This window comes from Emys orbicularis, chromosome 4, assembly GCF_028017835.1.
Source record: "Emys orbicularis isolate rEmyOrb1 chromosome 4, rEmyOrb1.hap1, whole genome shotgun sequence".
Classification (NCBI taxonomy): domain Eukaryota; kingdom Metazoa; phylum Chordata; order Testudines; family Emydidae; genus Emys; species Emys orbicularis.
Window position 1 is genome coordinate 23,729,429 of NC_088686.1, and position 17,782 is coordinate 23,747,210.

At 41.3% G+C, this 17,782-nt stretch overlaps 1 protein-coding gene across 2 annotated transcripts in view; it reads right to left on the bottom strand.

Moving 5' to 3' along the window:
• PPP2R5C (protein phosphatase 2 regulatory subunit B'gamma) overlaps nt 1–17,782 on the bottom strand; it is a 183,277-nt gene that overhangs the window by 77,024 nt on the left and 88,471 nt on the right. For both annotated transcript variants that reach the window (XM_065402392.1, XM_065402393.1), the window contains one exon: nt 10,667–10,866. In XM_065402392.1, coding sequence (XP_065258464.1) covers nt 10,667–10,866 — 200 coding nt within the window. The remainder of the gene's footprint in view (nt 1–10,666; nt 10,867–17,782) is intronic.

The window sequence follows — 17,782 nt, forward strand, 5'->3', positions numbered from 1 at the left end:
TCTTTATTTTTTTCAAATTCTATATTCACCACTAACCACAGATAACATCCACACAGACATTCTATTTCTTTCTTCCTCAAATTTAATTATATTTTTAACAGTACCATAAAAAAAATTGGTTTGTACTCCTCACTTCTTTACAATGCAGATTTTTTTTATTACATTAAAAATGTTTTATATGTTTTTTTACATCCAAAATACAAGTCCTATATAGACTGGAAGACAGATGACTACTGAGTTACTGCAAATGTAATATCACATAAGAAAGTGAAAGGATAGAAAGGGATTTTTATTTAAGCTATTTAAAACTTTTTGTTTATGTTAATACTTGTTTAACTTAACCGATTAACAATTTGGATAAATAAAAGCCTTTGTTAAAGAGTCAACATCCTTATTCCTTCATTTAAGGAGACAAAGCTCAAAATAAACAGAAATGGTCCTTCACTAAAATCAGGGAAGACTACACTTGAAATTCCTGGAATCTCTAACATTAAAAAACCAATAGGGAAAAACTTTGAAAAACTTCCCTCTTTATACAAAAAATTAAGCTTTCCTTTCTCTTTTTAAAATCCTTCAGAGATCACCTAGGTGATGGTGTTGTATCCGAAGTTGATGACTTTTCTTGGGTGGAGGTTCAGGCATATAAGGTACTCTACTCGCCTAAGACGTATCTCACCGTTTAGACGGCTATTTATACCCATTCTAGCTAGGCATCCAGTGTCTGTGCTCTGGCTGTAACAGTGGACATAGCCCTAGTAGCTCAAACAGCAGATGTGAGAACGCCCACCCACACAGTGTAGGTTCCCCCTCACTCCATATATTGGAGATTAAAGTTATAAAGTCATATATATTCATACGTATTCAAGTACATGATACCAGCAGCAGGTAAACTCTTTTAGCGCCTAATAAAGACATTTAGCTGTAAAGCAACTAATCTAATTTCTATATACTGTATATACTCAATCATAAGCCGGTTCGTTTATAAGCCCCCCCCCCCAGATGGATGAGTAAAAATGGAACATTTTTATGACCTGTCCATAAGCCGACCCTATAATTAAGGGGTCAGCAAACTTTGGCTCCCGGGCCATGAGGATAAGCCGCTGGCAGGCTGAGATGGTTTGTTTACCTCGAGCGTCCGCAGGCACGGAGGTAAACCTAAGTAAACAAAGTGTCCTGGGGCGCTAGCTGCTTATCCTGACATGCCGGGACAGCAACCAGTGGGGAAATTGGGGGGGGGGGGCAGAAACTGGGGGTCAGGGGAGTAACCCCTGTGACCACCCCCCACATGACCTCACCCCTAGCCCGGGACCCCCACACTCTCCCCATCCCATCCCTTCCCACCTTATCTGGGGAGGATATCTCTGGCCTGGCTGGAGCTGGGCAGCGCGGCCGCAGCCTGCTCCGGCGGGCCAGACTGGGCAGCACGGCTGCAGCATGTTCCTGGGCCGGGCAGCGCGGCTGCCGCCTGCCAGCCCCGGAGCTGCAGCTGCTTTGGAGGCTGGGGGGAGAGCAGCGTGGCCAGAAGCGGAGAGACTCATTCACCTCATACAAGTACCATAATGCAATCTCTTTGTTGTGAAATTGCAATTTACAAATGTAGGGTTTTTTTATTACATAATTGCACTCAAAAACAATGTAAAACTTTAGAGCCTACAAGTCCACTCAATCCTACTACTTATTCAGCCAATCAAATTTGTTTATATTTACGAGAGATAATGCTGCCCGCTTCTTATTTACAACGTCATCTGAAAGTGAGAACAGGAGTTCGCATGGCACTGTTACAGCCGGCATTGCAAAACATTTACGTGACAGATATGCTAAACATTTGTATGCCCCTTCATGCTTCGGCCACTATCCCAGAGGACATGTTTCCATGCCGATGACGCTTGTTAAAAAAAATAACGAGTTAATTAAATTTTGACTTAACTCCTTGAGGAAGAATAGTATGTCTCTTGCTCTGTTTTACCTGCATTCTGCCACGTATTTCGTATTATAGCAGTCTCAGATGATGACCCAGCACACGTTGTTCATGTTAAGAACACTTTCACTGCAGGATCTGACAAAACGCAAGGAAGGTACCAATGTGAGATTTCTAAAGATAGCTACAGCACTTGACCAACGTTTAAGAATCTGAAGTGCCTTCCAAAATCTGAAAGGGGTGAGGTGTGAAGCATTCTTTCTGAGTCTTAAAAGATACACTCTGATGCGGAAACTACAGAACCCGAACCATCAAAAAAGAAAATTAACCTTCTGCTGGTGGCATCTGACTCAGATGATGAAAGTGAACATGCGTCGGTCTGCGCTGCTTTGGATCGTTATCAAGCAGAACCCATCATCAGCATGGGCGAATGTCCCCTGGAATGGTGGTTGAAGATGAAGTGACATATGAATCTTTAAGAACATAAGAACAGCTGTACTGGGTCAGACCAAAGGTCCATCTAGCCCAGTATACTGTCTACCGACAGTGGCCAATGCCAGGTGCCCCAGAGGGAGTGGACCTAACAGGTAATGATCAAGTGATCTCTCTCCTGCCATCCATCTCCATCCTCTGACAAACAGAGGCTAGGGACACCATTCCTTACACATCCTGGCTAATAGTCATTAATGGACTTAACCACCATGAATTTATCCAGTTCTCTTTTAAACGCTGTTATAGTCAAGGAAAGTGTGGGCCCCTTACTGAATGAGGGAGGCAACCTAGTGACCGAGGATGTGGAAAAAGCTAATGTACTCAATGATTTTTTTGCCTCTGTCTTCACAAACAAGGTCAGCTCCCAGACTGCTGCACTGGGCAGCACAATATGGGGAGAAGGTGACCAGCCCTCTGTGGAGAAAGAAGTGGTTCGGGACTATTTAGAAAAACTGGACGTGCACAAGTCCATGGGGCCGGATGCGCTGCATCCGAGGGTGCTAAAGGAGTTGGCGGATGAGATTGCAGAGCCATTAGCCATTATTTTTGAAAACTCATGGCGATCGGGGGAGGTCCCGGATGACTGGAAAAAGGCTAATGTAGTGCCCATCTTTAAAAAAGGGAAGGAGGAGGATCCGGGGAACTACAGGCCAGTCAGCCTCACCTCAGTCCCTGGAAAAATCATGGAGCAGGTCCTCAAGGAATCAATTATGAAACACTTAGAGGAGAGGAAAGTGATCAGGAACAGTCAGCATGGATTCACCAAGGGGAAGTCGTGCCTGACTAACCTAATTGCCTTCTATGATGAGATAACTGGCTCTGTGGATGAGGGGAAAGCAGTGGATGTGTTATTCCTTGACTTTAGCAAAGCTTTTGATACGGTCTCCCACAGTATTCTTGCTGCCAAGTTAAAGAAGCATGGGCTGGATGAATGGACTGTAAGGTGGATAGAAAGCTGGCTAGATCGTCGGGCTCAACGGGTAGTGATCAATGGCTCCATGTCTAGTTGGCAGCCAGTTTCAAGCGGAGTGTCCCAAGGGTCGGTCCTGGGGCCGGTTTTGTTTAATATCTTTATTAATGATCTGGAGGATGGTGTGGACTGCACTCTCAGCAAGTTTGCCGATGACACTAAACTAGGAGGCGTGGTAGATACACTAGAGGGTAAGGATCGGATACAGAGGGACCTAGACAAATTAGAGGATTGGGCCAAAAGAAACCTGATGAGGTTCAACAAGGACAAGTGCAGAGTCCTGCACTTAGGACGGAAGAATCCCATGCACAGCTACAGACTAGGGACCGAATGGCTAGGTAGCAGTTCTGCAGAAAAGGACCTAGGGGTCACAGTGGACGAGAAGCTGGATATGAGTCAACAGTGTGCTCTTGTTGCCAAGAAGGCTAACGGCATTTTGGGCTGTATAAGTAGGGGCATTGCCAGCAGATCGAGGGACGTGATCGTTCCCCTTTATTCGACATTGGTGAGGCCTCATCTGGAGTACTGTGTCCAGTTTTGGGCCCCACACTACAAGAAGGATGTGGAAAAATTGGAAAGAGTCCAGCGGAGGGCAACAAAAATGATTAGGGGTCTGGAGCGCATGACTTATGAGGAGAGGCTGAGGGAACTGGGATTGTTTAGACTCCAGAAGAGAAGAATGAGGGGGGATTTGATAGCAGCCTTCAACTACCTGAAGGGGGGTTCCAAAGAGGATGGAACTCGGCTGTTCTCAATGGTGGCAGATGACAGAACAAGGAGCAATGGTCTCAAGTTGCAGTGGGGGAGGTCTAGGTTGGATATTAGGAAACATTATTTCACTAGGAGGCTGGTGAAGCACTGGAATGCGTTACCTAGGGAGGTGGTGGAGTCTCCTTCCTTGGAGGTTTTTAAGGCCCGGCTTGACAAAGCCCTGGCTGGGATGATTTAGTTGGGAATTGGTCCTGCTTTGAGCAGGGGGTTGGACTAGATGACCTCCTGAGGTCCCTTCCAACCCTGATATTCTATGATTCTATGATAGTCCTAGCCTTCACAACCTCCTCAGGTAAGGAGTTCCACAAGTTGACTGTGCGCTGCGTGAAGAACTTCTTCCTTGTATTTGTTTTAAACCTGCTGCCTATTAATTTCATTTGGTGACCCCTAGTTCTTGTATTATGGGAATAAGTAAATAACTTTTCCTTATCCACTTTCTTCACATCACTCATGATTTTATATACCTCTATCATATCCCCCCCTTAGTCTCCTCTTTTCCAAACTGAAGAGTCCTAGCCTCTTCTTGTGCTAGTATATCTTTTTTGAGATGAGGAGACCACATCTGTACGCAGTATTCGAGATGTGGGCGTACCATCGATTTATATAAGGGCAATAATATATTCTCAGTCTTATTCTCTATCCCCTTTTTAATGATTTCTAACATCCTGTTTGCTTTTTTGACCGCCTCTGCACACTGTGTGGATATCTTCAGAGAACTATCCAGGTAACTCCAAGATCTTTTTCCTGACTTCTTGTAGCTAAATTAGCCCGCATCATATTGTATGTATAGTTGGGGTTATTTTTTCCAATGTGCATTACTTTACATTCATCCACATTAAATTTCATTTGCCATTTTGTTGACCAATCACTTAGTTTTGTGAGATCTTTTTGAAGTTCGTCACAGTCTGCTTTGGTCTTAACTATGTTAGCGCATCTGGTACGTAAATATCTTGCAACGCTGGCTACAACAGTGCAAACATCTGTTCTCACTTTCAGGTGACATTGTAAACAAGAAGCGGGCAGCATTATCTCCTGCAAATGTAAACAAACTTGTTTGTCTGAGTGACTGGCTGAACAAGGAGGAGGACTGAGTGGACTCGTAGGATCTAAAGTTTTACATTGTTTTATTTTTGAATGCAATTATTTTTTGTACGTAATTCCATATTTGTAAGTTCGACTTTCATGATAAAGAGATTGCATTACTGTACTTGTATGAGGTGAACTGAAAAATACTATTTCTTTTGTTTTTTACAGCACAAATATTTGTAATAAAAATAAATATAAAGTAAGCACTATATGCTTTGTATTCTGTGTTGTAATTGAAATCAATATATTTGAAAATGTAAAAAACCATCCAAAAATATTTAAACAAAATTTATTCTATTATTGTTTAACAGTGAAATTAGTCGTGCGATTAATCGCGATTTATTTTTTTAATCGCTTGACAGCTCTAGAATTAACCCTTTGTAACCTTGAAATGTTTCACTTTTTTTTTTTTAAATACTGTGTTTGAATTCTTGAAAAATCAGTGTAGGTGCCTTTGATCATGAACTATAATTTACTTATACTGTGCTATAGGTATGCCTGGTGATTTAGGCATTCAAGATGATAGGTTCCTGCCTTGAAGCTCTTTCATCTAACTGTCAGACAAAGGATGGGGGAAGGGGATATATGCAACACAAAATATCCCAAACTAAAAACCCTCCAAAAAACAAAAATAAAAAAACCCCAAACAACTGTTCCCTCTTTCTATCCTCATTTACTTTCCTCCAGGCAAATATGCAAAGACAATATAAAGCATCTGTGAACTGGTTCCTGCACATCCTAAGAACATAAGAATGGCCATACTGGGTCAGAGCAAAGGTCCATCTAGCCCAGTATCCTGTCTTCTGACAGTGGCGAATGCCAGGTGCCCCAGAGGGAATGAATAGAACAGGTAATCATCAAGTGATCCATTCCCTGTCACCCATTCCCAGCCTCTGGCAAACAGAGGCTAGCGACACCATCCCTGTCCATCCTGGCTAACAGCCATTGATGGACCTATGCTCCATGAACTTAGCCAGTTCTCTTTTGAACTGTTCCTCTAACAGTAGGTGCAAATAGGTTAATATTCAAATCCATTAAAAAAATTACTTCTTCCACATCGTCTATGAAAAGGGAGCTCATCTTTTATATAAAAATATATAATTTAATTGAACCGCCAAAATGTTTACCTGTCTTACTGAGTAGTCAAGTGATCCTACTGTAAGCCAGAAGCAGAGGAAAATGATTAGAAGCAGAAAAGACTTCTGTAAGTGGACAAATGTAAGGAGAAGGTAAATTGTGCTTCTATCTTCCAGAAAAAGGGGATATATAAAGAATACTGAAAAGGAAAAATGTAAAACTGATCCAAGGGAATTAAGTGCACAAGCCAACCACCAACTGGCAGATCAAGACCAAACTCTGTCTAAAATTGTTACTTCATAATCTTCTGTTCTGATTCTTCCTGTCAAGCATGTGGCTACTGGCCACTGACAGGAACAGGATACTGTCCAGACAAACCACTATTCTGATCTTGGTATGGTAATTCCTAGTACCCATCCCACCCACCCACTCTGTTTATGCCTGTCCCTCATTGTGTCAAGCCTACATTTAAATTGTAAAGTTTTGGGGTCAGCAAATGCGTGTCTATATCTCAGAAGACCCTAGTGAACTCTTGGGTGCTCAAAAACAAACAGTCAGCATGGTTTCCACTGCATAACAGTTTTTGAAAATTGTTCCCTCTAAATATAGGCTTGACACAATGAGGGACAGGCATAAACAGAGTGGGTGGGTGGGATGTATTGAAGATGTCAAATGCAGTGTCTTGATTAAGGTATTTAATTCCTAAAATGCTGCATATAAATATACAGACATGACTGACCATCCTTAAGAGATGCATTTTTCAAATAAGCATGACTCAGTATCTTGCACTGGATAGCACAAACAGGTGAATTATTTTAGGCACATTTTAGAGATACTAACATGAGAACAGGGTAAATTACTTATCTGTCAAAACAGTCTTATGGGCAAGTCACCACCCTGGGGTATTGTGAGCTGTGGCATATGGATTTTGCAAGTCATTAAAAAAATTAAAATAAATAAAAATGGTCTTCCATCTAAATGATAGCAACAACAAACCATATGGGAAAATCAACAATGCTATCACTTGGAAAGCATGTAGCAGACTGACAGCTCCTGTGGCACCCTGTAAAACCATGACATTTATGACAGAAAATATCATAATGCCAATATATAAATCCATGGTATGCGCGCACTTCGGATATTGCATGCAGTTTTGCTAACCCCCATCTCAAAAAAGACATTAAAATTGGAAAATGTACAGAGAAGGGCAATAAATGTGATTAAGGATATGGAAGAGCTTCCATATGAGGAGAGATTAATAAGACTGGGACTGTTCATCTTAGAAAAGAGATGACTAGAAGGGGATATGATAGAGGTCTATAAATCATGAATGGAGTGGAGAAACTGAATAGGGTAGTGTTATTTACCTCTTCACATAACACAAGAACTAGGGGTTTACCGAATGAAATTAACAGGCAGCAGGTTTAAAACAAACATAAGGAAGTACTTCACACAACGCACAGTCAACCTGTGGAACTCATTGCTAGGGGAAGTTGCTAAGGCCAAAAGTATAACTGGGTTCAAAAAGAATTAGATAAGTTCATGGAGGATAGGTCCATCAATGACTATTAGCCAAGATGGTCAGGAATGGACCCCATGCTCTGGGGGTGTCCCCAAACCTCTGGTTGTTAGGACCTGGTACTGGATGACAGGGGATGGATCACTCAATAAATTTCCCTCTGAAGTGTCTGGTACCAGCCACTGTTGGAAGATTGATTACTTTTACTTTTAAAATTTATCCCATTACAGCTGCCATTGTGATTCTCCTGAAAATAAGTCCCTCTGGGTGCTCTTTAAAAAAGATTAACTGATTCAAAGGCATAAAAGACAGCAATTCAAAAATTCTAGATGCTCTGACATTACTTAAAGCAAATACAGACCTTATTTTAATTCCTTAAGAAAACCCTGCCATGATCAAAACATAAATAGTAACACAGTATCTCATCCATCTTCACAAAATACCTGAACCTTTACCAAATGCCTGAAAAAACAGATGGACCTTGTAGCATGACTGGAAAGTTAACATAATTGTGTTATTTCAGACAAGAGGGCCTCAGAATGCCCTGACAGCAACTCCCTCTCTTCTATAGCTGGGGAGCACCTGCTCAAGAGCTCTCGCTGATTGCAGTTGTGGTAGTGTTGTATAGGAAGCAAGGTGATGTCTCAAACCAGCAGATCCCAGGCTATTTAGGATTTTACAGGTTAAACCCAACATTTTTAATTCACCTGGAAGCTACTTCCACACCATCAAACAAACCAGATCACAGAGCACAGGTGTTGTGTTCCCAATAAGACACTCTTCATTCTGCATCAGCTTCAGCTCCAAAAGAGACTTAATATGTAGTCCCACATAGTGTGCATTATAAAAAAGTCTAATCACAAAGTGACAAAAGCATGAATTACAGCAGTAATCTGAAAGAAAAGGTGGTACGTACCCCTCTGGGCACATGTAGATGAAAAAAAAAAAAAATCAACCCAGCCAGCTGCTACTTGGTCATCTTTATGCAGCTATTGGTCCAATCAGACCCATAAGTTATGAACTCTAGTCACAAATGGCAGCCACACTCCCTCAATCATGGGTGAGATACAAATCTCCAACATAGATTTGATTGCCTAATCCAGCTCACCATCACTACTTTGGTTTATTCTGATCTGAATCTCAGGCAGCTTGCTTTCATCTATGCCTCAGTCTTCACCAGATACTGAGTCAGGTGTTCAATCACTCCTGCTGGGATTAGTGGAGATGGAAATAAAACTGAGTGCTATCAACATACTGAAGCACATAATGACAGGTTTCAGAGTAGCAGCCGTGTTAGTCTGTATCCGCAAAAATAACAGGAGTACTTGTGGCACCTTAGAGACTAACAAATTTATTAGAGCATAAGCTTTCGTGGGCTACAACCCACTTCTTCGGATGCACAGTAACCTATATGTCTTCACTAAACCCCCCAACAGCCTATATAGACATTTAATATGCATAGTAATAAGACTGAACCCTGCAGAAGCCCACATGCTTTGGAGTATGGCCTTGAAATTTAACAGGGTTCAGTCACCTTTTTGTCATGGATATGCCTTTTGCTATCCCTATGAAAATCCATCAAGATTTAGCCAAATTATAAGACTTTGAAAAAACTCTGCTCAGCTGCCAACTTCTAACAAGTTTCCCCTAAATTTTTCAAAAATTCCATCCATATTGAGAGTACTTCATGGGTCAGAAACCTTTCCCTGCAATTGCTGCTCTTGGCTACTATGGGCTGGGGTGCCAGGCACCAGAACTGAAAGCAGGAAGACTGTCTCTTTTCTTTTGTGCTCTCAATGCTGCTTCTCTGCTGGCACCCATACAGCATGGAGGAAAAAGCAACCAGACCGGCGGGGGGTGTTGGGGGGGGGAAGGGGGGTTACTGCAACAAGGAGACTGGGACAGGGATCCAGGGGGTCTTTAATTACACGATCACATACAATTTTTTCCATAAGATGCCTGCCTTGGTCAGTGCAGTATGGATGGTGATCATTGAATGAGTACTTGTGTATATTGTGTATAACTTGTGTTATTCTCATTGCACCATGCCTCATCCATTTCACGCTATTCAAACACTACTCTGAATCTATAGTCACTGTGAAGCCTAGAATATCTGTTGAGTCAATGTGAAGCGACAGAAGCAGCTAAAAGCATGGTTGAGAGCTCTTTTTGTTCAGAATGTCACCATGTTCAGTCATCAATGGGATCTGGTGTCTTTTACTGTTAAATGTTTATGTTCTCAGCTATTTTTGGCTTGTTTACATAAGACTATGAATTTCACCTGTGCAACAGCATGGGCTTTCTGCTATTAGTACAGAATTAAGTTTCTCATGAGCTTAGTATGTGATTATGTAATTAAAGATTGCTTCATAATGCATACACACCAAGGGACTGAACTGAAGTTGCAAGAAGCCTTAATTCTGGCATTTCTTAATTTCAAGTGTTTGATTTTGCAATCTTTATGTTCTTTTAAATAGTTTGTGTGCGCGCAATATGTAGGTTGCGAACACAAGACTGAAGAAATTAAACTGTTCCAAAGCAAATTTGTTTTGTGAAATTCCAACATGCTTCAACTTCTGCATGACCGTTTCCAAGTTAATGAATAACTAGAGGCGGAACCAAGTATTTCCAACAACACTGGCAATATGATTTAGAAAGCCGTCAGTTTAAAAAAAAAAAAACTGATTTCAGAGATTTTTTCACGAACGCTAAAATATTGAAAGCTTCAAAAAAGATCAGCTAAGCTTTACTAAAAGAAATTAATACAGGCAAAGAATTAACTCTGAACTACAAAGAGAGCTTTCAAAATATTTCCGGTTGTTAAATCACTTACCATATGCACTACTTCAGGGTAAATGGGCTCTGTGATCACATTGCGATTGTGTGTGATGTACTCTACCATTTCACTTAAAGCAGCTCGCTTTACTTCCTTCCACTTTAGGTCACTCAGTGGATCAGAAACGAAGTCAAAAAGAACACAACATTGTCGCAACTTCTGAATAAAAAGCTTTTCTTGCTCAGCAGGAGGAACATCTGAAAAATGAAAATATTTGGTTATGAACATGCCTACAAACTAAGTTATTATAAAAGACTGTGTACTCCTCCCACTTTCTCTTTTTTTAAGAGACTCTTTAATAGTGTTGAAGAATACCAGCAAGCATTCTAAATCTTAAACTACCTGCAAAACACAAAGATTATGAAAATTCTTAATATCACTGGAGTCTTGTGCTCCAGTAACAATCCTATGATACAGGAAGCATGAATGGCAATGCCACTGGGGTTTTGCTTGCATTTGTCGTAATTGTTGACTGAGCAGAAAAAAAACATACATACTTGATTAAATATTTTTACCACACACAAAATTCCAGAGCTCATCTTAGTGTAAAAATTATGGTAAGACTAAGTCATCTACTCCACAGATTTAACATGCTTGATGCATCTTTAGTTTGTACACTTGACTAAACTTTTGCAGTTTAGTTTGGACATTCAGAAAAACTTCCTAACTGTCATAGTTAAGCACTGGAATAAATTGCCTAGGGAGGTTGTGGAATCTCCCTCATTGGAGATTTTTAAGAGCAGGTTAGACAAACACCTGTCAGGGATGCTCTAGAGATGATGCTTAGTCCTGCCTTGAGTGCAAGGGACTGGACTAGAAGATTTCTCGAGGTCCCTCCCAGTCCTACACTTCTATGATTCTATGAAATATTTTACATTTTTGAAGTTTTAAACTCATGAGGTGGTGTTCTTTTAGTTTGAAAGGAATAGATTTTACACTTAACACTCCTACCTCAGGTGTCCCTTTTGTGTGGCAAGTACTACATCCTTAGATATCGTATATATATTCATCATATTTAAACAAAAACTGTATTAGTGCTGCATGAATTTTCTAAATAAAAATTCACCTTATGAAGGACATAAGACATTAGAGAAATGGGGTCTGAAGCTGTATAGCTCAGGATTTTCATTGAGTGGACAGAAAAAACCCCAATTACACAGTTTGAATATTCAGAAGCTCTGCTTTGTATGTGTAGACACACATTACCAATCATTATAAGTTTGACAAAATCCTGGTCCTTGACTAGGTAATGCAAATAATAATCTCTCAATTCCCAACTCCTGTGATTTACAGCACGTGCCTTGTTACATACTTTAAAATGTGCAGCAATGAAATCAATAATGGTGACACTGAAAGTGACAATATTAAGCATTAGAGTTCACATACAATACATTATATTGATAACTATATAGTCTGCGCTTTTTTTTTTTCCGCCCCAACTGACAGCACCTTCCAATATACTGAACTTCCATCAGTCAAGAAAACTCAAATGCTTTGGTCAGTTTATACTCCTCCATCAGGGTTTGCAGTTTGAAGGCAATGGGATTAGTGTTCCTAAATACATTTGGTGCTTTTGAAAATCCCATCCTAAGGTGCCTAAATATGGGTTTAGGAGCCTAAATTTAGGCTCCGATTTTTGAAAATATTGGCCTGTGAGCACAAAAAACAATACATATTAACTTCATTAGTGTACTGAAAGTCTAAACTTTTCATGGTTAACACTAAAGTTCTTTTTCCCCCCGAAGAGACAAAGATTTTATACCCCCAATTTTGAAACAAAAATACAATTTTAGCCCCCTGATGCCACAAACACTTCTGCACATGCTTAGTTTTAAGTATGATTAATCTCACTGAAGTCATTGGTACAATTCAAGTGAGTAAAGTTACATACTGCTTATGCACTTGCAGGATCATGGCTTTAACTTTCAATACACGTTTCCAGCCCCATCAATAACAGTATTGTAAAATTCAAATAAAACACCCCACAAGTAGCAGCATTTTAAAAGATGGTGTTTATAATTTAGTCCATTCTAGAATTTTAATCTAAAGTTGCAATAGCACAAATTTGCCAATTAGTTTTATAAAGCTTCAACTTGGTTTAAATCAGTAATTTTTCTAAAAAAAGATAAAGTGATTTAAATTGATGATGTAAATTGGTCCATACTTCTCAACACACTCTAGGAATGACACACTAATGATATTGATGGCAAACAGAACAATCTTATGTGAAGCAGTCATCAAGGAAAGATGACGCCTCACTTGTTTAAACTCTATTATACTTTTTTCTATATTTGCTGAGGCTCAGAGTCCCAACTATACAGACATATTTTGAGGATTTCTACATATTGCTACGTATTCTCCGTTACCCATTAATTTGGTCAAATTGATACCTGTTAGGCTGTATTGTATGAACATAAAATTATCCTTTGTATTTCTTTAGATTGGTGATCTCCAAACTTTTTACGTTCTGCCCCCCATTACCCATAATGTAATCTGTCTGCGCCCCCATCCCAAGACCCGGGACCTCAGCAGGGAGTGGAGCCACAGCTAGGGCTCGCAGCCAGGAGCAGGAGCCAGAGCCATGGCCAGGGCCTCAGCTGGGGGCAGAGCTGAGGCCAGAGCAGAGCTGGGTGGCGGTCTCTGCCCACCCCCTATGGGGGCTGGCCTGGGGCCATCGCCAGAAGCCGAGCCATGGCCGGGGCTGGGAACCGCACTGGAAGTGGGACCAGGAGCTGGGCCATGGTTGGTGGCCAAGGCCTGGGCAAGCAGCCGGGAGCAGGGCTGGGGCCGGAAGTGGGAGCCATGGCCAACCACAAAGCCGGGGCCTCTGCTGGGGCCAGAGCCGGAGCAGAGGTGGGGACAAAGCAGGGCTGGGTGGTGCTTCCTCCCCCCACCCCTCCGGAGGCTGGCCCAGGCCCTGTCCCCCGAATGTTCCTTCCCAGCCACCTAAAGGGGCACACCCCACAGTTTGGGGACCACTGCTTTAAATTCTATTATTATTTATATTGATATTGCAACTAAGGGACTAAGGCATGGATCTGGGCATCATAGTGCTAGACATTGTAGAACACATAGCAAACAGCCACTGCCCTGAACAATTTGCAATCGAAGTGCAAGACAAGAAACAATAGGTGGATACAGAGGTTGTACATGGTTACAGTGAGATAATACGCTTTAGACTTGAAAAAGAATCGCTATACAAAACTCATTTAGATACTAGCATCAAAGAGAGGTACAGCAGGTTAACAGAATAGGATAAGACTGCCTCTGCAAGCACTTCAATAGCTTGCTTTCAAGTCTACTAATTAACTAAATTTCTCCCCTTTTCCCACAGAAGTACTATAAAATGCTAGGACTTTTTATCACAAGCAGTAAGAGTCCCTGTGCTAATATGATCATAGTTTGTTTCAGATTTTGCTACCAATTATACATGTATGTACAACAAATACAAACTTAATAACCTGAGTATTTGACAGCATTTGCGTAATCTAGTTTGATATTTAACACGCTAGGATATTCTCCTTGTAAGTGACTGACAAATCCATCTCGGGATAGCAAACAATACTGCTATTTGGAAACAAAGTATAAAATATATTTCAAATACATATTTTGTATTAAATGGCAAGCAATCATAATATCTTTAAACTTTGTATAGAGTAACTCCAAATACTTGTTCCAAAATAACCGTAAGCAACAACAGCCTTAAACAGGAGCACATCAAAGTAAACAGCATACAATAAGAAGCAAAACTCAATTACAGCTTTCATCAGTGTTGCTAGGAGATCACTGATAGCAAAAAACTCTATAACTAGAAAGAAAGTGCTAAATGACAGATGCTCATGAACAGACCAGTGCCTTTCTTATGACTACACGCAGGATTCCAGCCTAATGTTCACCAGCACTTTAAATGTGTTTAACTACACATGAAAAAACACAAAATACCAACCTTTGGTGCAATTTAATTTAATTGACAATCATTGCTTTACCCAAGGAGCTGGTATGATCAACGGACACTACTGGCTAACGTGTCTTGATTTCTGGCATATGTACATCAGAAGTGGAACACATGTAAACAAGCACGCAAAGAAGTTACAATTTCCTTAGAATTAGTCTTTAATTCAGTAATTGTTTGTATATTCCTGTGATAGAGTGCTGGGCAAGAATGACTGAGCCAGCACTCTGGTCTCTGCACATTGAATCAAACAATGCAGAATGGAGCTGGTTAAACAGAGCTGTGTCTAATTTGTGGGTGGAGGAGAGCTGGAAGGCTAATTAACCTATTAGACAAAGGCTACAAATAGGCACAGAAAAGAATTAGAGGGAGGAAGCAGAGGGAGGAGAGAGATTGCTCTTCCCTGTTTGTTGCAGGAGCAGGGGGTTCCCTAGGACAGTTAAGACAGGGGTTCTCAAACTGGGGGTTGGGACCCCTCAGGGGGTTGCGAGGTCATTACATGGGGGGGGGTCACAAGCGGTCAACCTCCACCCCAAACCCTGCTTGCCTCCAGCATTTATAATGGTGTTAAATATATTAAAAAGTGTGTTTAATTTATTGGGGGGGTCACACTCAGAGGCTTGCGATGTGAAAGGAGTCGCCAGTAAAAAAAAGTTTGAGACCCACTGGGTTAAGAGCAGAGCTGTATATAGTATGAAGATGTTGGGAACCCACATTGTAAATAAAACTACACAAGATGTTTGACCAACACAAGGGTCTCTGAGCAGTTTGTAAACAGGAGCAGAGGCAGGAACAGCCCCGTCACAATTCCAAACTAGCAGTATTTTCTTGCCTGTATTTAAAGGTTTTGTCTGCACAAACAGTATTTCTTGAAGTTGCACTTTCCCAGTTAAATCTGATATTTCACCACTGAATGCCAGGGTTTACAGAGTCTCTGATTCAGTCCCTAATACTTATGGGTGTTCACAGTATAGAAACCCATGCAAGGCTACTGCATAAAACCATACCATACTACAGGGATCAGCAACGTTTGGCATGCGGCCTGTCAGGGAAATCCGCTGGCAGGCCTGGACGGTTTGTTTACCTGCAACATCCGCAGGTTCGTCAGATCGCAGCTCCCACTGGCTGCAGTTCACCGGGGCCGAACCTGTGGACGCTGCAGGTAAACAAACCGTCCCGGCCCTCCAGCGGATTTCCCTGACGGGCCACATTACAAAGGTTGCCGATCCCTGCCATTCTACTTAATTAGACCCTGCAAAATTCAGAAGTCTAAATATAGTTTTTGACAATGCAAGTAATTGACATAAAGCTATATAAATTGATTTATAGTACATTGCATCTTAATAGGAAAAATGAAGTATCGATATTCTAATGAATATTGCTAATAATTCTGGAAGTCATGGACTGAGCTAAACAAAGGATCGAGCTTGACCTCCTCTTTGAGATGGTTTGGATATTTTAGACAGGCCTAGTCCACATAGTGATGAAGCCAGGTTATTTCTCTACACCCCTGGAGACCAAAGTCACTTGTTCCATTTTCCCTTTCCGGCCAGTGTGTTCATTGGTAGTTAATTGTTAGAAAAAGCTGTTAGAAGGCTAAGAAGCTGACGTGACTAGGCAAGGACTGTGGTGATACCGTGGCTTTAAGAGAATGAAGAGACTCTTCAGAGTATGGGGGCTGACAGCTGTTGGTTTTAAGTTAGACTGACTGATTGACCAGAGTTAAGATGCTCTGGTTGTGTGTTAATTATGTACCTAATAAAGACAGTTAAGTTACTAGCAATGAATTATTAAGACTAGTGGATTACCAGAATATAAACCACCACATGGCATCAGGAGTGAAGGAAATTACAAAAAGACCTGGAAGAAGTTAAAAAAGAAAAAAGAAAACAGGTAAAAGTTGCTCAAAAGTGAAAAATAAGTTTGAATGAAATCAGATGGATCAATTAAGTGTTCCCACATTTCTGAAAATGTCAAGAAATGCTGCAGAAAATTGGAAAATGTTTAAATAACAATTTGATTCATTTTTGAGGGCATCAGGATCTACTCATAAGAAAGATAAACAAAAGATTATCTTTTTGAATATTGCAGATACTGAAGCAATTTCATTATATAATTCATTTGAGCTTAATGTTAGAGAATGAACCAACTAGGAGTCGGTCTTAAAATTTTTTTTTGAGGAATTCTGTTTACCAAAAAGAAGTGAAACATTTGAAAGCTTTCAGTTTCACTTAAGAAATCCAATGGAGGCAGAAACTTCTGAATAATTTTTTAACAGACCTAAAGATAGACACACAATTTCCACAATCTGAATCAATGGTAAGAGATCAAATTGCAGTAGGAATAAAAGATATCAGTGTAAGAAAAAGGCTATTAGAAGAGCCAGATCTAGATCTGGAAAAAGCAGTGAAACAGGCTTGCCACATATTGAAGTCATACTGGCCAAGGAGGGCTTGGTGGTTGGCCACTCTCAGCTGGAGGCTGGAAGACAAATAAATCTTACATCCAAAGAGATCCAGCCTCCTCAAGTCTTTATTTTTGGGGGTGGCCCTGGGCTGTCCTTGCCTCTCCTTGTGATTAACCGCCTCAACCACAAGGGAATTAGGGGCTGGGTGGGAGTATAAGTACTCATGCCTCTTGGTTGGCACAAAGTACTTGCATTCGGCCCTTTTCGAGGTAGGGGCCAGGGAAGAGGGGGTCTGCCACAGGGCATTAGTGATCTTGGAAACCCCTTCATGAAGGGGTAGAGCCACCCTGGCAGGAGCCGAGGAACAGAGGACGTCGAAGAGAGAGTCTGAGCGCTCTTCCAATTCCTCTGCCTGAAGCACCAGGTTGGAGGTGACCCTCTTCAAAAGTTCCTGGTGCACTTTGGCATCATCCTGAGGAACTGGGTGAGAGGGCCCCGTGATAGCCTCGTCTGGCGATGACGGGGATAATGCCGGTGCTGCAGGAACCTCCATGTCCATTGGTGGTTGTCACGGAGTCACCGGGCAATGCTCTCGAACTACTCCATACGAAGCCAGTCAGGACTCTGGGGGAGCATGCACGCTGGCGATTTAGGTAATCCATGCATGTTATGTTGTCCGTCATGACTTTCGTGAGCGTACCTCTGATCAGTGAGAGGAAATGAGTGCAGGTGTTTCTCACTGCTCCGAGTTTGA